Genomic DNA, 23291 nt, shown 5'->3' with positions numbered 1-23291 from the left:
ACATTTGATTAATTTGGCCTATTGTAATGAAAGTGTTCCTAGTATATTCCTTGGGTCATGCTGAGAACATATATACCAATTTTGCCATAGTCAGCCAGACTTCCTGTCCGCCATTTTTGTTCATGTTGAAAAACAACTCCTCCTAAACCATTGGTCCACTTTCACCCAATTTGGCTCAAACCATCTTTAGACCATGCTGAGTTCACGAGTTTGCGCTTACATATAATAAACGGCGTAAAAGTTAAGCGTGTTTGGCGTGCTGTCCGGGAGAGGGCTCCGAGCTCGGTAATCATTCCTGAGCCCGGGGCACTCCCCCTGCCCATGGAGAGGGGTCCAAGCTCAGCATTTGGCCCGAACCCAATAGCGCTCCCCCCTAGCTGAAGGTGAAGAGAAGGGGGGGGTGGAGGGATGCTGAAAACCAGAGATAAATGAAGGTAAGACTGCTTGGCTATTTAAAGGGACTGTAGTGCTTGGATAGGGAGTGTGATTGCTGATGGTGAATTGGCCGTGTTAATTATCTGTGCGAGCTCCTCCCGAAATTTGTTAATGAAACATCACTAAAAATTGCGGATTGTGTGTCGATATTTGAAACAGTTATCTTTTAACACATCAATGGATTTGCTGGAATCATGCCACAGCATCTGAGACCATCTCTCTGCAAAACTTTTACATATTGACCTTAAACTTTGTGCGTGCCATCATCACCTCACGCTAACCACAGCACATCAATTTAGTAACACCGCCACCTATTGTTCAAGAGTGAAAAACCATTCATCAACCATTAATAATGATATTTACAATTAAAGGAACACTCCACTTTTTTTGGAAATAGGCTCATTCTCCAACTCCCCCCGAGTTAATAAGTTGATTTTTACCGTTTTGAAATCCATTCAGCCGTTCTCCTGTTCTGGCGATATCACTTTTAGCATAGCTTAGCATAGATCATTGAATCCTATTAGACCGATAGCATCACGTTCAAAAATGACCAACGAGTTTCCATATTTGTCCTATTTAAAACTTGACTCTTCTGTAGTTATATCGTGTACTAAGACCGGCGGAAATGCAAAGCTTCAATTTTATAGGCTGATAAGATTAGGAACTACACTTCCATTCCGGCGTAATAGTCAAGGAAGTTTGCTGCTGTAATATGGCTGAAGCAGGAGCAGTAATACCACGCAGCACATGTGCAAATGCTAAACTAGCTGGGAACTCTTTTCTGCTAATACTCCGCCTGCTTCGGCCATATTACGGCAGCAAACTTCCTTGACTATTACGCCGGAATGGAAGTGTAGTTCCTAATCTTATCAGCCTAGAAAATTGAAGCTTTGCATTTCCGCCGGTCTTAGTACATGATATAACTACAGAAGAGTCTAGTTTTAAATAGGACAAATATCGAAACTCGTTGGTCATTTTTGAATGCGATGCTATTGGTCTAATAGGATTCAATGATCTATGCTAAGCTATGCTAAAAGTGATATCGCCAGAACAGGAGAACGGCTGAATGGATTTCAAAACGGTAAAAATCAACTTATTAACTCAGGGGGAGTTGGAGAATGAGCCTATTTCCAAAAAAAGTGGAGTGTTCCTTTAACTTCTGATTGCATTGGTCTTTTGTAATGAAACTGGTCTCAAACAATTATTTGTGTCATGCTGACAACAGAAATACCAATTACGCTATAGTCAACCAAACTTATTGTTTGCCAATTTGATTTACGTTGAAAACCTACTTTTTCAAACTTCTTCTCGACCGTTGGTCCGATTTTCACCAAAAACGAGTCAGATCATCTTTAGACTGTGCTGACAAAAAGTTACGGATGATAGACAAAGACGTTTTTGTGCAGCAATGCAACACATTTGAGGCATGATGATCTTTGCAAAAATTTGACATATTGACACCAAACTTTCTGTGTGCTATTGTCATCCCACACACAACAAACCACATCGATTTGATAACAGTGCCACCAATTGGTCAAAAGTGACATCCCATTAAATCACATTACTAGAGACTATACTTATTTTTCTGGCATTTTGACTAAAATCATCCTTATATGGCTTTAATTGCTAATTGTTGCATTTGGTCTGCTGCTTCATGCCATGCTTAAAGGACTAATTCACTTTCATAACAACAAAGCACAGATAATGTACTCACCCCCTTGTCATCCAAGATGTTCATGTCTTTCTTTCCTCAGTCGTAAAGAAATTATGTTTTTTTGAGGAAAACATTTCAGGATTTCTCTCTTTATAATGGATATGGATGGCGCCCCGAAGTTTGAACTTCCGAAATGCAGTTTAAATGCAGCTTCAAAAGGCTCTAAACGATCCCAGTCGAGGAGGAAGGGTCTTACCTAGCGAAACGATCGGTTATTTTAACCTCAAATGCTCGTCTTGTCTCGTCTCTGCGCAGCATATGCGAAGTCTGCGTGATTCAGGTAAATACAGTTAGGGGACGTCTAAAAACTCCCATCTCGTTTATGTCTTAAATGTCAAAATCGTCCTACAATGCGGTTTTTACCTTTTTTTTGTAAAGGGAGTTTGAGTTTCTTTGCATGTTCACTTTGTAAACACTGTGTCGGTACTTTTGCAGCGATCTAATGCGATTTTGAAGTTTTTGTAAGAAAACGAGATGGGAGTTTTTAGACGTACCCTAACATTCACCTGAATCACAAAGACTTCCCATGTGCTGCGCAGAGACGAGACAAGACGAGCATTTGAGGTTAAAAAGTATATAAATTGTCAATTTGTTTCGAAAATAACCGATCGTTTCGCTAGATAAGACCCTTCCTCCTCGACTGGGACCGTTTAGAGCCTTTTGAAGCTGCATTTAAACTGTATTTCGGAAGTTCAAACTTCAGAGCTCCATCAATATCCATTATAAAGAGAGAAATCCTGAAATGTTTTCCTCAAAAAAGAAAAAATTATTTACGACTGAGGAAAGAAAGACATGAACATCTTGGATGACAAGGGGGTGAGTACATTATCTGTGCATTGTTGTTATGAAAGTGAACTACACTTTTACGTCCTTATTTTGCCTCTGATTATGCTTGGCCCCTTAAATGCAGCTTGCAATTGTTTTTACTGCATTTCTGATCGAATTAATGCAGCCTTGGTAAGCAGAAGAGACTTCTATCTAAAACACTTATTAACATTTAAAACTTTTTAACCGTAGTGCATATATAGTGCAGCATTTCTAGCATTTTATAACGAAATATCATTATTAGATTATGCATAGAACCGCATATGAAATGTACTGCAGTCATTAGCATCCAACAAGACATCAATATAGAATAACACATGTAAGAAAAAGTGAAAACAATGAGCAGAAGGCTTATATAGTTAATTAAGAAAATTTTAATTTAAAAGATATCGAGAAAAGTGTAAACATGAGACGCTTCATCCTTTGGTGCTGTAGTGCCACTCAACAAGTGCACACTTACCAGAAATGAAAGCCTTGCTCATCAGCATAAAAGGTGAGCAACAGTTTCATCTGAACAGCTGTCTAACAACAGATACTTGAGGATCATCAAATAAGCATCACATTTGTGTCTGATGGTAATTTCAGGCCCAGCTGCTCGCTGCACATCTATTCTCCACAACCATTTCACCAACGCAAGCTCATTAGTATTCATAAGTATTCAATCATACCATGTGCTTCTAACACACATACATTTTCTAATGTACAATATCAAATTGCGAACAGTGTATAAATGCTATCGTGAATGTAAAAATGCACATACAAGAGTTTACAAATTCTTTTTTGTAAACGATTTGCAATGAACAATATATACATTAAACATTTGAATAAATTCAGATAATTGTTTGATACTACTGCATTTATTTTACACAGTGATGTTTTTGTGTTTTCATTCAGTTCTGTGATTTCGAAATACTGTCAACATAGTATTTAGTTTTATAAATTCTATCAAAAATATACAAAAAGTGTCAAATTTATTTACAAATACAAATCGCTGCACGATTAACTGAAAATGTAAATAAAATCGTGATGTGGCTTAGTGCGATTATCTACTTGCAATGCAAAGGTTCAAACAATGAAAAGGTTCAACGGTTTAATGTTTGAAAAATAAATTAAGCCTGAATATTATTAATTATTGTAAATTCACAGCTGTAATGAAAAACAAAAAAAAAATATTCATTTTTTTGTATTTTGTAGTGAAATGTTACAATAACAATATTCCTTTATTTAATGTATTTTTACTTGGTAGTGATAATAAAAGTCATAATTATTATTATTATTATTATTATTATTATTATTACTAATATAGAAATCAGAAAATTTTGGACAAATTGTGCCTTTTCATATTTTTTCCAGAAAATATTTTTAATATTTTAACTTCGTAGTAATAAAAGTACTAATAATAATAATAATTATTATTATTATTATTATTATTATTGATACACAATATAAAAAACTGGCCAAAATTGTGCATTTTTTCCATATTAAATAGCTTTTTCCCCCCAGAAAAACTGCTATTAGATTTTTTTATATTTTAATGTATAAAATGTAATTTTTTTGGAAAAAAAGCTATTTAATATAGGCACAATTTGGACATTTTTGTGATTATATCAATAACAATAATTAATAATAATTATTATTATTATTACTTTTATTACGTTTTTAATATAAAAAAAATCTAATTCCATTTTTTTTTGGGGAAAAAGGTACTTAATATTTTAACTTAGTAGGGATAATAAAAGTAATAAGAATTATGATTATTATTATTATTTTTAATTACAATAAAAAAATTGGCCAAATAGTGCATTTTTCCATATTAAATAGCTTTTTTGCCTAAATATAATTTTGTATTTCCCTTCAGAAGCTACTTACATGTTTTCCAGAAGACTAAATAAGTTCAATTTACCCTGATCTTCAAAATCCAAAAGTTTTCACCCCCAGGCTCTTAATGCATGGTTTTTCCTTCTGGATCATCAGTGAGTGTTTGAACCTTCTGTAATAGTTGTATATGAGTCCCTCAGTTGTCCTCAGTGTGAAAAGATGGATCTCAAAATCCTACAGTCATTGTTGGAAAGGGTTCAAATACACAAAAATGCTGCAAAACCAAAAAATGTGTGGGACCTGAAGGATTTTTCTGAAGAACAGCAGGCAGACTCATAAACAACTATCACTAAACAAAAAAAACACAGCTGTGGATCATTCAGGTAACAACACAGTATTAAGAATCAATTTTCATAAACTCAGCTATTATTTTCTCTTGTGGACTATATGTAAACATCTTTTATGTGAAATGTCTTATTCAGGTCAGTGCTAAATAAACAATAACATGCATTTTGTACTGTATGATCCCTCTTATTTTGCTAAAATAATTAACATCTTGCAGATTCTGAAAGGGGAATGTAAACTTTTGACCTCAACTGTGATCTACTACATTTCTTGACCTCTTCTGTGCTAGCAATGGCTGGCAAGCATTGTTGCAAGGTTTCATGTGAGAATGTCCCTTTTACAGCCTTATCGCTTCCAGCTATTGAGAAGGGAAGAAAGTGAGTCCTCCGGGTGTGTCACTTCCTATATGACTTTTCCTTCAGAATGACAAAGCAAAACAAGTGGACACATGCTTTCTGACGCACTATTGTTTGTATAGCTGCTTTGGAATGAAAGGCACATAATGACAAGTGCTATACAAATAAAACTAATTTTTAAAAAAAGTTTCTAAAAAATTCTAAATCAGTTTCTGATTCCTGTTTTTGAACAAAGTCTCTTCTGCTTAGCAAGGCTGCATTAACTCACTGATCAAAAATAAAGCGAAAATTGTGAAATATTATTACAATTTAAAATAGTTGTTTTTATGTGAATATCTGTTAAAATGTAATTTATTTCTGTGATCAAAGCTGCATTTTCAGCATCATTACTCCAGTCTTCAGTGTCACATGATCCTTCAGAAATCATTCTAATATGCTGATTTGCTGCTCAAGAAACATTTATGATTATTATCAATGTTTAAAACACTTCATATTTTTGTGAAAACTGTGATGCATTTTATTTTCAGGATTCTTTGATGCACAGAAAGTTCAAAAGAACAGCATTTATTTGAAATATAAATATTTTGTAACATTATAAATGGATTTTCTCTTTCACTTTTAATGTGTCAATGCTCAATAAAAGTATTAATGTCTCTGAAAAATTAAAAAAATTGCGATGTAGCTTAACTGCAAAGGCTCGAATAGCGAAAAAGTTCAATGGTTTATTGTTTAAAAATTTAAATAAGCCATCAATTTGATTCATTATTGTAATTTCACAGGTGTAATGAAAAATAAATGAATTATTATTTAATTATTTTTATTCTGTAGTGAAATGTTACAATAATATTTATTTTTAAAATATATAAAAATTTATTTACAAATGTTTTTTTACACAGTAGTGATAACAAAAGTAATAATAATAATAATAATAATAATAATAATAATAATTATTATTATTATTATTATTATTATTATTGATATATAACTCACAATTCTGGCCAAATTGTGCCCTTTTTTGCACATTAAATTTGATCAAAAATACAGTAAAAATTGACAAATATTATTATAATTTAAAATAACTGTTTTTATGTAAATATCTGTTAAAATGTCATTTATTTTTGTGATCAAAGCTGAATTTTCAGCATCATTACTCCAGTCCTCAGTGTCACATGATCCTTTAGAAAACAGATATCATTCTAATATGCTGATTTGCTGCTCAAGAAACAATTATTATTATTTTTTTTTTTAACAGTAGTGGTAAACGTAATAAGAATTATTATTATTGTAGATAGAATCTCACAATTTTGGCCAAATTGTGCCTATTTTTGCACATTAAATCCCCCCCCCCCCTTTCATTAATTTGATCTATAATCTAAAAATACAGTAAAAATTGTGAAATATTATTATAATTTAAAATAACTGTTTATTATGTGAATATCTGTTAAAATGTAATTTATTTCTGTGATCAAAGCTGCATTTTCAGCATCATTTTTCTAGTTTCGCACATTAACCCCCCCTTCATTTTTCTTCATTAATTTGATCAAAAATACAGTATAAATTGTGAAATATTATTAAAATTTTAAATAGCATTTATGTAAATATCTATCAAAGTATAATTTATTTCTGTGATCAAAGCTGCATTTTCAGCATCATTTTTCTAGTTTTGCACATTAACCCCCCCTTCATTTTTCTTCATTAATTTGATCAAAAATACAGTAAAAATTGTGAAATATTATTACAATTTAAAATAGCTGTTTATTATGTGAATATCTGTTAAAATGTAATTTATTTCTGTGATCAGAGCTGCATTTTCAGCATCATTTTTCTAGTTTTGCACATTAACCCCCCCTTCATTTTTCTTCATTAATTTGATCAAAAATACAGTAAAAATTGTGAAATATTATTCAAATTTTAAATAGCATTTATGTAAATATCTATCAAAGTATAATTTATTTCTGTGATCAAAGCTGCATTTTCAGCATCATTTTTCTAGTTTCGCACATTAACCCCCCTTCATTTTTCTTCAATAATTTGATCAAAAATACAGTAAAAATTGTGAAATATTATTACAATTTAAAATAGCTGTTTATTATGTAAATATCTGTTAAAATGTAATTTATTTCTGTGATCAGAGCTGCATTTTCAGCATCATTTTTCTAGTTTTGCACATTAACCCCCCCCTTCATTTTTCTTCATTAATTTGATCAAAAATACAGTAAAAATTGTGAAATATTATTAAAATTTTAAATAGCATTTTTTATGTAAATATCTATTAAAGTATAATTTATTTCTGTGATCAAAGCTGCATTTTCAGCATCATTTTTCTAGTTTCGCACATTAACCCCCTTCATTTTTCTTCATTAATTTGATCAAAAATACAGTAAAAATTGTGAAATATTATTCAAATTTTAAATAGCATTTATGTAAATATCTATCAAAGTATAATTTATTTCTGTGATCAAAGCTGCATTTTCAGCATCATTTTTCTAGTTTCGCACATTAACCCCCCTTCATTTTTCTTCAATAATTTGATCAAAAATACAGTAAAAATTGTGAAATATTATTACAATTTAAAATAGCTGTTTATTATGTAAATATCTGTTAAAATGTAATTTATTTCTGTGATCAGAGCTGCATTTTCAGCATCATTTTTCTAGTTTTGCACATTAACCCCCCCCTTCATTTTTCTTCATTAATTTGATCAAAAATACAGTAAAAATTGTGAAATATTATTAAAATTTTAAATAGCATTTTTTATGTAAATATCTATTAAAGTATAATTTATTTCTGTGATCAAAGCTGCATTTTCAGCATCATTTTTCTAGTTTCGCACATTAACCCCCCTTCATTTTTCTTCATTAATTTGATCAAAAATACAGTAAAAATTGTGAAATATTATTAAAATTTTAAATAGCATTTTTTTATGTAAATATCTATTAAAGTATAATTTATTTCTGTGATCAAAGCTGCATTTTCAGCATCATTTTTCTAGTTTCGCACATTAACCCCCCCTTCATTTTTCTTCATTAATTTGATCAAAAATACAGTAAAAATTGTGAAATATTATTACAATTTAAAATAGCTGTTTATTATGTGAATATCTGTTAAAATGTAATTTATTTCTGTGATCAAAGCTGCATTTTCAGCATAATTTTTCTAGTTTCGCACATTAACCCCCCTTTCATTTTTCTTCATTAATTTGATCAAAAATACAGTAAAAATTGTGAAATATTATTCAAATTTTAAATAGCATTTTTTTATGTAAATATCTATTAAAGTATAATTTATTTATGTGATAAAAGCTGGATTTTTCAGCATCATTTCTCCAGTCTCCAGTTACTCCAGTCAAAAACAGAGTATGTTTTATTTTTCAAGATTCTCTGATGCATAGAAAGAAAGAAAAAAAGTATTTTGTAACATTATATGCAGTGACAAAAATATAATGTATTTTCTGTCACTTGTAATGCGTCAATGCTGAATAAACAAATTAATGTCTCTAAAAAATGGTTTACAAAATGTAAAAAAAAAACAACTTAAAACCATTTTATTGTGTTGGACTAATAAAATGTTACATTTTCTGAACTGTAACTAAGAAAATTCCTCTACAGAATCAAATTTCCAACTGAAAGTCCTATGGGACCTATTGGTCAATACACTTCACATCCACACTCATGACCTGAAACAGAGCCAAATCTCCAATTTGTCTGACTCTTTAACCAAACAACACTAACAAAAGATACAAAGGTACAAAGAGTTCAACTGTTCACATTAATCTCCTAAACAATCCTATGCAATCGCTCTGATGATGTAACAGCATTAAATATCACTTTATCATGTTCCCAGTGACAAACCCCCAACTGGCACAAAGAAACAGGAAGTACCACATTCTGGGTTTCAACATCACTAAATTAATCACAGAGTCAGTCAGGACGCACCCTCGCAGAAGAACACCACATGAAAGTCATACAGTAGCTGCCTGACAACGGAAACACGTCTTCCTCTTGGTTATTTCAACTCTTTCCAACCAGAGTCCAAAGGAAACCGTTGTGGGAAAAATTTGAGGTTAAAATAAAAATGGTCTTTTGATGCCATACAGCATTGTTTAACCTGTTAACAATGGATTAAAACTCCAGTTGAAGGGTTTGCATTTTGCAAACAAACAAACAAACAAACAAACAAACAAAAAACACAAGGGACGCTCGTCCGTGCAAAAGTCATCGCGAAGACGCAATCGTGTGCAACCGCGAGCAGAAGTGAAACAGAACAAATTCGTGACTCATGCATTCATTATAGGAACAGTTGCATTCTGATTCATCATTGCAAACGTGTGCAAAAACAGACATGCCCCTTATAATGATCAATCGCTCTGTTGAAAAGAGGCTTTGATGCAACTATTCAACCTAAATGGCATGCTGAAATCATCAATTATGCATGATTAGGTCAATTGTGAAAACTTAATCTCGATTATTATTATGTAGCATTTGGCTTAGGAAGCATGTTGGATTTCTTATGATGAACTGTATCTCTGTTTTTTTTTTTTCCCAAACCATTAACACATGCATCTTTAGAGGACAAAAATAATTTTTCGTTTAAATTTCCGAAATGCAGTTTAAATGCAGCTTCAAAGGGCTCTAAACGATCCCAGCCGAGGACGAAGGGTCTTATCTAGTTAAACAACCTGTTATTTATTTATTTTTTTGCTCAATCTGTTTATTAAACTTTTGTAATAATTAAAGGATAAAGGTACAGGAGGAATAGAAACAAAACATTTTTTCCCCAAACCAACCCCCAACCCAGAGTTAAACAAAACAAAACAAAACGGGACCCCTCAATAAAGAGTTTTGAAACTATAAAAATTAAACAAATTAAAATAATCACCAATTGTACACATTTACATCAAACAACACGTTACATAAATTCAATACACTTTTGATTAAAATCCAGCCACAATCATAATGACAATTTACTGACTGGCTTGGCAGACTACAGAAGAAGAGTTCTCATAATCTGAAAAACGCCTAATAAAAGGGTCCCAAGTTTCAGAAAATACGCCATCAAACGATGGAGGAAGCGTTTGTTTCCATAGCAGAAGAATACGCCGTCTAGCTAGTATTGTTAAAAAAGCAAAAGCGTTTGCAGAACGTCCCGGCAGACCTGTGACATTTGGAGGAAGTCCGAAAAGTGCAACTAAAGGACAAGGCTCGATCTGTTTCTTTGTCGCAGAGGAAAAGCATTTAAACCTCTGGGCCTCTTCGGTCATTTTTGACCGAAAAATTTTATGTTTTGAATTTTTAAAAATCGTGGCTTCATCAGAATGAGATGACACTTGGTGACTTTTGTTGCATTAGCTATGCGAGTACAAAAAAAAATCAGTGACATGATTCGGATATGTTAAAGGGTCAAAAAAAAATTAGTCACACTTGGCTCCTTCGCGGTCAAAAATGACCGACATAGGAAATGAATGGGAAATATGAAAAAATGTGATAATTCAGATAATCTTTTGGTAATACAAGCTACAAATCAGCCACTGTGCTGAAAAGAAGTGTTCAGCAAGCAAGGACTGACACTCTAAAATAACAAAAGTACAGAACTGACACACACACGCACACACACAGACACAGACACACACACAGACACACAGAAATAAGCAGAAAAATGCAAAACCTGATATTTATCCAATCAAAAAAAAAAATCTAAACCTTGCCAAAAGTAATCTTTTAGAATGTCTGAATATATTTCTAAATGCAAAGCCTATTAAAATGAAGAAACAGTAAAAAAAAAAAAAAAACAATAGGAATCCCAAAGCCCCTGTATATATGTATATAGGGAGATACAGGAGTTTACATGGCATTACACAAGTTTTTATTTTTTATGCCACTAGATGGTGCAATTTTCACTTTAAAAAAATGGATTTTAAATGCTTTTACTCTATTTTAATGTGAAATGTTGTATTTATTGAAAAACAATAAATACATAATTAAATTAAAAAAAATATAATATAAAATATAATTCTAGTGGGAAAAAATTGCTCATTAAAACTGTATAAATATTGCATAGATTCGTAAAAAATGCTAAAAAATTCTAAATAATAATTACAAAATATTATTGAACAAAAATGTATTTAATTGATTTTCCTGAAGAAAAAAAAAAGTTACTTTTTAAGGCTTCGGTCACTTTTGACCGCGAGGGAGCCAAGTGTGACCCCTTAATGAGGAGGCCCAGAGGGTTAAATATTGATAGCCAAAAAGAAGTTATGGATGGACATAACCAAAACCCTGATGACAACGAACACATATGGGATCTATATCTTGCCAAATTTTCGCCAACCTCACTTTCGTCCAATAAGTTCGATGAATACATTTTAATTGGATAAGACTATGTCGTGCACAATTAGAAGAAGTATGGAAAAACAACCTGTTATTTTCTAAAAACTCGAAAAATAGACAATTTATATACTTTAACCTCAAATGCTCGTCTTGTCTAGTAGGGCTGCTCGATTATGGGTCAATATTGTAATCATGATTATTTAATACCATTATGACTGGGTCCAAAACTTTATATTAATTTGAAGATGGCAATACAACAGAAAAAAAAAAGATACAAATGAAAAAAAAAAATGCTGAGTACTTTTATGCAAGTCTAAAGTTTAACAACACTACAGAAATTGAATGTAATTATTTGAATGTAAAATAAAACGGCGTCTTCACTGTAAGAATTAAACATGCTTTGTTTCTTATTAAAACTAAAAAAGTCCTTCATTCAAGAGCAACGAGTCATTTGTCTCTTTGTATTTTACTTTTTATTAATATTAAGCACAGAGACGGCAGAAGGACTATTATTTGCTGGCGCTTTAAGAGCCACACGGATCCAATATACTGTTACACGCGTATTTTCATTCTCAACTGTTTATGATCATTTTAAGACATAACTGGGTTTACATGAATAATCACCAAGCGCCTCATTTTTAAATGTTTTTGTGTGTGTTTGACCGTTTAGTGCACACCTTGAGCTAAAAGATAACTTTAATCTGCGCATACGCAGAACAGCGCAAGTTCTTTCTCGCTTTTAAAAAACACGACTTAAAAGAAACATTAATATATCAAGCATTTCCCGTTTTATGAAAGTCACATTACATGATTTTGCTGGTTTGCATGTGAAATTAGGCTTTTATGGAAGAGCAAAAGCGCAATAATCGTTTCATCTCGATTACTGTATTTTCATGATCGTTTAAAGCCAAAATCGAAATCGAAAATGAAGTTTGATTAATTGCACATCCCTATTGTCTAGCTTTGCGTCAACTCTGTGTATGCCGGTTCAAGACAGTTAGGGTATGCCGAAAAACTCCCGTCTTATTCTCTCCTCCAACTTTAAAATTGCACTACATCACTGCAAAAGTACAAAGTGAACGTGCAAAGAAGATCAAACTCCCTTTACAAGAAAAATGGTCAAACAGCAATGTAGGACAATTTTGAAGTTGAATGAAAAAAAGTGATGGGAGTTTTTTCAACATGCCCTAACTGTCTTAAACTGGAATACACAGAGTTGATGCAGAGCCAGACAAGAGGCGCACTTTAACGCAAGGTTAAAAAAGTATATTAATTGTATTTTTTTTTTTTTTTTTTAGAAAATAACCATTTATTTTGCTAGATAACACCCTTCTTTCTCAGCTGGGATCGTTTAGAGTCCTTTGAAGCTGCATTTAAACTGCATTTTGGAAGTTCAAACTCACGTGCACCATAGAAGTCCACTGTATGGAGAGAAATCCTGAAAGTTCTTTATGGAACCATTTAGACAAAACTTAGACTTATAGCATCGTGAAGCACCTTTATTTTTAAGTGTATATGGAGAGAAATCCTGAAATGCTTTCCACAAAAGACATGAACATCTTGGATGACAAGGGGGTGAGTAAATTATCTGTAAATTTAGTTCTTGAAGTGAACTTCCCCTTAAAGAGCCTCTAAAATAATAGCCTCTATAATCAAATGAAATACTCAGTTGTTTACTTGTTGAACTTGTTTACTTTTGAATGCCAGCCGGACAATCAAGAAAAATGTCTTTTTGGCCCCAAAGTCATGTAGATAAAATCTACCAGCAGGGGTAAACTTGACCATGTAACCCTTTGGTTTAAGGCATTTTAAAGGAATAGTTCACCCAAAAATAAGAATTTCGAGATGTAGATGAGTCTGTTTCTTCATCAGATTGAGAGAAATGTAGCATTGCATCAACGGCTCACCAATGGACCCTCTGTAGCAAATGGGTGCCGTCAGAATGAATCCACACCACTCCAGTCCATCAGTTAACATCTTGAGAAGCCAAAAGCTGTGTTTATAAGAAACAAATCCATCATTAAGATGTTTTAAACTAAAATACGAGTTCATAACCCATACTAACGCATCTCTTGTAGTCTCTCACTTCAAAATCCAGCCACTTATTAGTTTAGAGCTGTTTTGGCTTGTAAATGGCTTGATCTGTGAACATTTCTCTCCTGATTCAGACCACTTTTTATGGGAGGAAGCAGTTTTATAGATTATAGACTCGTATTTTAGGTATTTTATGTCTTAATGATGGATTTGTTTCTTGCAAACACACAGCTTTTGGCTTCAGAAGATGTTAACTGATGGACTTAAGTGGTGTGGATTATTGAGATGTTTTTATCAGCCGTTTGTACTCTCATTCTGACGGCACCCATTCACTGCAGAGGATCCATTGGTGAGCAAGTGATGGAATGATACATTTCTCCAAATCTGATGAAAAAACAAACTCATCTACATCTTACACTCTCAAAAATAAATGTGCTTTCAAAAGGTTCTTCACAGCGATGCCTTAGAAGAACCATTTTTGCTTCCACAGAGAACCTTTTTTCACCGCAAAGAACCTTTTATAAAACGGAAAAGTTCTTCAGATGTTAAAGGTTCTTTATGGAACCATTTAGACAAAAAGGTTCTTCTATAGCATCGTGAAGCACATTTATTTTTAAGAGTGTATACGGAGAGAAATACTGAAATGCTTTCCACAAAAGACATGAACATCTTGGATGACAAGGGGGTGAGTAAATTATCTGTGAATTTTTGGTCTTGAAGTGAACTCTAAAATTGTTGAACTTGTTTACTTTTGAATGCCAGCCAGACAATCAAGAAAATGTCTTTTTGGCCTCAGATTAGTGTAGATGAAATCAACCAGCAGGGGTAAACTGGACCATGTAACCCTTTGTTTTAAGCCATTTTAAAGGAATAGTTCACCCAAAAATTGGAATTTCGAGATGTAGATGAGTTTGTTTCTTCATCAGGTTGAGAGAAATGCATCATTCCATCACTTGCTCACCAATGGCTACTCTGCAGTGAATGGGTGCCATCAGAATGAGTCTCCAAACAGCTGATAAAAACATCACAATAATCCACACCACCCCAGTCCATCAATTAACATCTTGTGAAGCCAAAAGCTGTTTCTTTATAAGAAACAAATACATTATTAAGATGTTTCAAACTAACAAACAAGTTCATAACCCATACTAATGCATCTCTTCTTGTCTCTTAATTGGAAATGCAGCCACATATTTGTTTAATGCAGATTTCTCTCCCAGTTCAAACCACTTTTTCATGAGAAGCAGTGTTAATATGGATTGTAGACTCGTATTTAAAGTCTTAATGATGGATTTGTTTTTTACAAACACAGCTTTTGTCTCCTCAAGATGTTAACTGATGGATTGGAGTGGTGTGGATTATTGTGATGTTTTTATCACTCTCATTCTGACAGCACCCATTCACTGTAGAGGATCCATTGGTGAGACAATAAAACACAAACTCATCAACATCTCACACTCTCAAAAATAAAGGTGCTTCAAAAATGTTTTTCACAGCAACGCCATAAAAGAACCATTTTGCTTCCACAAAGATCCATTCAATCATCTCTTTCTTAACTTTTTATAATCTAAAGACCCTTTTGTGAAACAGACAGGTTCTTCAGATGTTAAAGGTTCTTTATGGAACCATTTAAACAAAAAAAATGTTTGTCTGTGGCATTGAGAAGCACCTTTATTGGAGTGTAGATGGCCTGAAGGGGAGTACATTTTTGGCAAATTCCTATTTTTTGGTGCCCTTGAACAAACATGAGCTCCATACGTGTGTGTGTGCGCAGCAACACAGAGATGATTGGCAGGCATACTATAAAAAGGTCAAAGATTATGCTGATACTGAAGTTGCAATTGCTTGAATCTAGCAAGAAAAGAAAGAGGACGAGCTTTTTCCATTCATCATTTTGGAAAATCAGATACATGACTTTGGGGATCGGAGATGTTTATCGCATGTTGCAACTGTACTTGTCTGGAGGACATGCAATAATCTAAACCATCTTAGCAAGAACATTGAAGCACTCACGGTCTCTTGCGCTGGATCCGCTCCAAGTGAAAACAGTTTAAGGTGAGTCAGACTCCACGAACATGCCCCACATTCCCTGGTCTGTGAACGTTTCTCAATGTAAAACATCTTGCTATCTACACTCGGTAGTGTCGAACCATGGCAACCTGTCAAAACAAAAACACTCCGGCTTCCATAGAATGATGCATTTCTAAGGGAAACAGGATATTAGATGAGGGGGAAAACAGCTAAATAAGACTTTGGAACTTGTTGACTTGCCTAAATTTAGACGTTCCCATGAGACGCTCCATCAGCAGTGCATGCTCGTTTTTATCGGTGGTAAAGACCACGGCAAGCTCGAAGATTCACAAAACTGTTGAACATGAAAGAAGACCTTAAAAAGACCCTAAAGAGCTGTTGTACTCAGTTGACAGTCTCCAGTGGGAAGAACTATTTGCATGGGTAGCGCTGCCAAAGATCAGGTCATGCTGCTCTGCTGTGAGAAATAGAAGCTGAGGCAGACTTCATGTAAACCAGATGTCACTTCGCTGAAGAACTACGCTTCGTTCATACACGGCTTCTTCTCGCACAGTAAAAAGACTCGCTGCAGACAAGCTTGGGAGTTTTTGCAATAATGTATACAGGACTCTAAAAGAACAATGCAGGCCTACTGACAAAAAAAGCTCATTCGTTGCTCTTTTCCGGTTTCGTTATTGCTGACAATGCTGTTCTAACAGCAATTTCTCAATAAAAATGTAACATAACAGCTAATAGTCTAAATTTAAGCATTGCACAAGAGCCTAGACAAATGCAATCTGACCAAAAATGGGGATTTAAATAAAACAAGTTAAAAGCAACCCAATAAAAGTTGAACGCGGCTGTATTTTAGCGAGATATATTAGAGCACTTTGCCTCGAGATCTAAACATCGTTAAGCTTGTTACTGCAACAGATTCTCTGAAACGCTCTGCAACTTGCAAACAGGCCAAAGGGAAGCAAAGACACACAAGTAATGCTGTTGTGTCTGGCAAGTTGACCGTTTTAAGACTTTGTCCGCGCAAATGAGCCTGTGGCTGCTTGAGATAAATCAAAGCATATATTGCGCACTTACTGCCTACAGATTCCAGACTTTATTTGCACTTCAAATCTGATATTTAGGACTCAATGAGAATTTCAGGTGTCTTTTTGAACGGATTCCACTTGAACGTGGCAAAAACAAAGTCTGCCTTTTGCTGCCTGTCCGTTTCATTGGCCAAATAATAGAAGGAGCAGTGCTCTAAAAGACACAGCTGAACTGCTTTATAGGAGGAGCTTTATAAACTCCAGATTCCTGAGAGGTTAGGTAACTGTTACAAAGAGAGCTCCCCTTTGGGCTGGCCAACACAAACATCTACAAATTTGGTGTTTTGGTTTTTCGATATTGTAGTGTGGCCGCAGTTTGATTGCAAAAAAGCATGCATTAATTATAAAGAGGTGTTTGTTGATTTGTCTCTGATCGCAGATGCCTTAATAAGATCACATTCCTGATCTTTGCAAAGCTACTTCAAAAAACAAGCACTTTCACAACACCTTGGTATTTCCTGGCACGTTAGACGTGCATAAGATGAATGCCACTTTAATTTATCCTGAACATTTAACACATCTTGACTGCAGATTGCACGTTTCAGCCACATTTACTGAAACTTAGAAGTATGCAAATGGGTCCCTTTTTTTTTTTGAAGAAAGATAGACATGCACAGCGTTGAAGGCCAAAATATTAAATATCATGGATGAATATTTACTGAGTAGAGGGATTTTGCAGAGGGTGGGTCAAAATGGCACTTTCCACCTGAGATTCAGAGTCAAATTACAGGAATGTGAAAATGACTACAGAAAGACGGCAGCATCATAATGTTATTTTAGTTATGCAAGTAAAATCAGTTGACTTTAACCATTTTTGGTTCATTATGTGCCAATGGTGACCATTCAAAAAATAGGCCAACAGCACTTTTCAAGTTTTTTCTTCAAAGTTTGCATGCCTGTAACGCAAGAAGTAAAATAAAATAGCTGTATACAAAGTGACCAAATTTGGTTTTCAACCACTGAAAATGGGTAATATTCAACAATCTGGACATGGTGCCTCATTAAGATCCCCATATCTCTGGGATTGAACGATGTAGGGCCTTGAGAATTAAGAATCCAAAAGAAAAGTTTATTAACAACTAGAATCTAAAATCATATTTCGCTAACTTTAATACTTCTTGAGTTACAGGCACGCAAACTATGGAAAAATAATATTTATGGCACTCAGAGAGGTATGTTCAATGAGGTTGTCTTGAGAGAAGGAAACAAGATACATCTCTAGTTTTAAGACTGTTTGTTCTTCAGACATTCCTCTTTAAAAGAAAAGTATCATCATTTTGCAAACTGACCCACATTGGGTTTTCGATTACTGAAAATGTACATTTTAACAATTTACTCTTGGAGCCATATTGAAATTCCAATATCTCTGGTCTGGAATAATCTTTGTGTAAAAGTAACATTATGATGATGACATCTTTCTAAGTTCATTTTAGCCCCCTGTAATTTGACTCTGAATCTCAGGTGAAAACTGCAATTTTGACCCCCTCTACAAAATAGTAGATTTACTATTGAAATACAAAGCCATATTGAAATTCCAAAATCTCTGGAACCGAACCTCATAGGGCTTTAAAATTAAAGATGCCAAAGGGACAGTATGTTAAGACTCAACATCTAAAAAGGCATTAAGATATCTTTAATACTTCTTGAGTTACAGGCATGCAAACTTTGGAGAAAAAACCTGAAAAAGTGCTGTTGGCCTATTTTTGAATGATCACTATTGGCACATAATGCAACAAAGATTGCTAAAGTCAACAGACTTTACTAACAGACCTACCAATCTCTATGTAAAAATAACATTACGATGCTGCCATCTTTCTGAAGTCATTTGTTCTTCATACATTCCTCTTTAAAAGAAAAGAAGTATCGTGATTTTGCAAACTGATCCACATTTGGTTTTTGACCACGGAAAATATACACATTTTAACAATTTACTCCTGAAGCCATATTGAAATTCCAATATCTCTGGAACCAAATCTCATAGGGATTTAAAAATAAAGATGCCAAAAGGAACGTTTATTAAGACCCAATTTCTAAAAGGGCATTAAGATATCTTTAATACTTCCTGAGTGACTGACAGGCATGCAAACTTTAGGAAAAAAAAAAAAAAAAACAGAATAAGTGCTGTTGGCCTGTTTTTGAATGATGACAATTGGCACATAATGCAACAAAGACTGTTAAAGTCAACCAATTTTACTAACAGACCTACCAATCTCTGTGCAAAAATAAAATTACAACGCTGCCATCTTTCAGAAGTCATTTTAATCCCCTTTAATTTGACTCTGAATTTAGGTGAAAAGTGCCATTTCGACCCCCCTCCACAACATAGTAGATTACTCCGTGAATATTAATCCATGACATTTAATATTTGGCTTTTATCACTATACATAACTCCTGGAGCCATATTGAAATTCCAATATCTCTGGAACCGAACCTCATAGGGCCTTAAAATTAAAGATGCCAAAGGGACAGTATGTTAAGACTCAACATCTAAAAAGGCATTAAGATATCTTTAATACTTCTTGAGTTACAGGCACGCAAACTTTGGAGAAAAAACCTGAAAAAGTGCTGTTGGCCTATTTTTGAATGATCACTATTGGCACATAATGCAACAAAGATTGCTAAAGTCAACAGACTTTACTAACAGACCTACCAATCTCTATGTAAAAATAACATTACGATGCTGCCATCTTTCTGAAGTCATTTGTTCTTCATACATTCCTCTTTAAAAGAAAAGAAGTATCGTGATTTTGCAAACTGATCCACATTTGGTTTTTGACCACGGAAAATGTACACATTTTAACAATTTGCTCCTGAAGCCATATTGAAATTCCAATATCTCTGGAACCAAATATCACAGGGCCTTAAAAATAAAGATGCCAAAATAAAAGTTTTTTAAGACCCAACATCTTAAATGGCTTTAAGATATCTTTAATACTTCCTGAGTTACAGGCATGCAAACTTTGGAGAAAAAACTGAAAAAGTGCTGTTGGCCTATATTTGAATGATCACCATTGGCACATAACACAAAGATTGTTAAAGTCAACAGATTTTACTAACAGACCTAACAATCTTGATGTAAAAATAAAATTGCGATGCTGCCATCTTTCTAAAGTCATTTTTACCCCCCTGTAATCTGACTCTGAATCTCAGGTGAAAACTGCCATTTTGATCCTCTACAAAATAGTGGAATACACCATAATTATGCATCCATGACATTTAATATTTCGGCTTTCATCACTATACATAACTCCTGGAGCCATATTGAAATTCCAATATCTATGGAATTGAACCATACAGGGCCTTAAAAATAAAGATGCCAAAAGAAAAGTTTGTTAAGACCCAATATGTAAAAGGACATTAAGATATCTTTAATACTTCCTGAGTGAAAGGCATGCAAACTTTGGAGAAAAAAAAAAAAAAACTGAAAACGTGCTGTTGGCCTGTTTTTGAATGATCAACATTGGCACAGAATGCAACAAAGATTGCTAAAGTCAACAGATTTTACTAACAGACCTATTAATCTCTGTGCAAAAATAAAATTACGATGCTGCCATCTTTCTAAAGTCATTTTGACACCCCTGTAATCCCTGTAATTTGACTCTGAATCTCAGGTGAAAACTGCCATTTGACCCATTTGATCTACAAAATAGTGGATTACTCTGTAAATATTCATCCATGACATTTAATATTTTGACTTTCATCACTATACATGTCTAAATATTATCAAAATTAAATATTTGAGCCAGGGAAGTTTTGAAATTTGAATCAGTTGAAAATGCCAGCAACAATGCGCTTTACTATACTGAATTATTGTCATTCTTCAGTTCCAGTGGTATTTAGTGTAAAGTTCAACGGTTTGGGGAAAACGCATTTATTAAAGTCAGGATTTGCAGCTAAACCACCGTACAACTTCAATAACTTCAGTTGTCTTTAGGGTTAGTATTTTAGATTTGTATTGGATCCTGCAGTAGAGGAAAGCGGACATTCCACAAAGACTTCCCTGCTGTCTGCTGCTGAAACCCTGCGGCTGGCAAGAGCTCACACCAGATCATCTGTCTTCATCCTACCAAGCGCTGTCTGCTGCCTTCGACAAGCCGAACCACTAGATCCTCCTGTCCACGCTCTCTGCGTGTCTGATCTTCAATCAACCAAACAGAGTCCATGTCGCAGAATTCTTGGTCTCACTCCGCTGGTTATCTTCAGCCGACCGCATTAAATTTAAGGCTTTGACGTCAGCCTGTCAATGCAACAGCGCACTCCTATCTCAACACACTCCTACAGGTCTATGTTTGTTCCCATCAAAACAATGTAGTCGCTTTCCAGAACCTTTACTGTCTCTGTTGTTGTGCGGTGGATTGCATCAACCTCCAATTGATCTCAAGAAAAACAGCATCATGCACTAATCACTTCTCTTTATTCATGCATTTTACTTTAGTTCTAGCTTTTATGCAAGCATATGCTTGGCATTGCAGTACTGCAGGTAGTTCTGGCTCCTGTAAGATAAATCGATTGTGAAGTTCTTCTGGACAAGTGAATAAATAACAATGCAGTCATTCCAGCCATATTGAATTAGAAGTTATGAGACGGCGATCCAAAAATAACCATAAACTGCCAACCTTAATGCTGAAACTTGGATTCATGCTTATGCATCCAATCACGCATTATATACAGTATATTTACTGCCGCCAAGACTCAGTCAATAAGCATCAAATGCAATTTGTTAACTTTTTTTTAACTGTCCTAACATGCACTTTGTGAACTAACTTAAAATGACTGTGAATAATAATTAGACATTATATAAAACATTTGTATTTCTGAAAAAATTATTTAGTGACACCACATAAGCAGTTAAACGAAATGGAAAAGGCTTAGAGCTGATTAAAAGTGGTAAAAACCTAAAATAAATATATGCATTTGATTGAAAAACCTGCAATGCATGACAAAACAAGCCTCATGATTTATCATTTTGCAAACTTCTAACGTTATTTAGAATTTGTTCAATAGTAAGGAGAGAATTACGCCAAACAACAACATTAGATTTGTTTTAAAATCCTCATACATGTATTTTTATAGCCTAACCTTACCTCAGATTTACAGATATTGTGCGAAACGGCATCCGACTGAGGCAACTTTCTCTGAAGCCACTTTCTCGGTGAGAAGATGTTGCTTGAACCACTGAGATTGAGAGATAAATCCCTGGACGCGTTGCGTTTGCCGCTTCTGTAGTCAAAATGCAGATTGGAGATCGACGAGGCGTCCGAAGACGTCGACAAACTCGATGAAGAAAGACGTTTTTTGAACCTGGAGTCCGCGGAAAGGCTTTCAGACGTGCTCTGGCTGTTAGTAAATCCAGCTGTGGAGCCTGAGCTCCAGCAGAATGACCGATGACCGTTGGCGTCTCCAGGCGCCCCGCAGTTTCTGATCAGCGCAGAATCCAAACTGCGAGTCTGGTGCAGTTTCCTCTTTGCGAGGGTTTTAGAGCCCGATGAGGAACATGAGAAGACGCTGTTTAGCAACCCTTGTGCGGACATCCCTGCGATATGATACACAGACTGACGCCCCAAACACAAACCCCATGTGAACGCGGCTGACTGAACTACTGGCGCTTGTCTTTCATGCACGGGTTAATGATAACTGCGAACGTATGTTTTGAAAACAGATTAAATGAATCATATTCTCTGCTGAGTTTGTCAGCAGATAAACGGGGATGTTTCCACTATTCAAGCCAAAAAGCGCGTCAATGAAGTTTCTCAACTACATCTCTGTGAACGTTCCCGCCCTCTTTCAGCCTCTTCCTCCGCCCTGCCTCACAACCGAAGACTGGCTCTGAGAAACTGAGGTAAACCTTGGCAGTTCTCATTAGGCTCGTTTTCATTGCAGATTTGCGCAAAACTTTGGAGATATTTTATAAATGTCGATTAAAAAGCATTGCGCAATGACTGCGTTTCCATTAACCGATATTATGCGACTTAAACATAATTTTTTCCTCTGGCGATTAGTCATGGCAACGGATTTTTTAGTGATTTTGGCTATATTATATTGAATGTGACCTGTAAATGAGAGAAGGAAAAAAAACGTTTCTATTGCTGTTTCGCGAAATATTCCTTTTTCGAATTTCCTGAAAAACCACCTCACAAGAGCGTAAAAACTTGTTTGCGATGGGCTATATGGGAGTTTTTGTACAAATAGGCGTTTCCATTACAGATTTGCGCAAAACTGTGGAGATATTTTATAAATGTCGATTAAAAAGCATTGCGCAATGACTGCGTTTCCATTAACCGATATTATGCGACTTAAACGTAATTTTTTCCTCTCGCGATAAGTC

The 23291-nt window shown here is 34.5% G+C and overlaps 1 protein-coding gene across 1 annotated transcript in view; it reads right to left on the bottom strand.

The window, feature by feature from the left end:
• frmpd4 (FERM and PDZ domain containing 4) overlaps positions 1-22626 on the bottom strand; it is a 79163-nt gene extending 56537 nt beyond the window's left edge. The window contains exon 1 of the mRNA XM_073845157.1: positions 22051-22626. Coding sequence (XP_073701258.1) covers positions 22051-22497 — 447 coding nt within the window. The 5' untranslated portion in view covers positions 22498-22626. The remainder of the gene's footprint in view (positions 1-22050) is intronic.
• Between the last annotated feature and the right edge of the window lie 665 nt (positions 22627-23291).

This window comes from Garra rufa, chromosome 8 (genome assembly GCF_049309525.1).
Source record: "Garra rufa chromosome 8, GarRuf1.0, whole genome shotgun sequence".
NCBI classification, from domain to species: Eukaryota; Metazoa; Chordata; class Actinopteri; order Cypriniformes; family Cyprinidae; genus Garra; species Garra rufa.
This window is presented reverse-complemented; position numbering and strand designations above follow the sequence as displayed.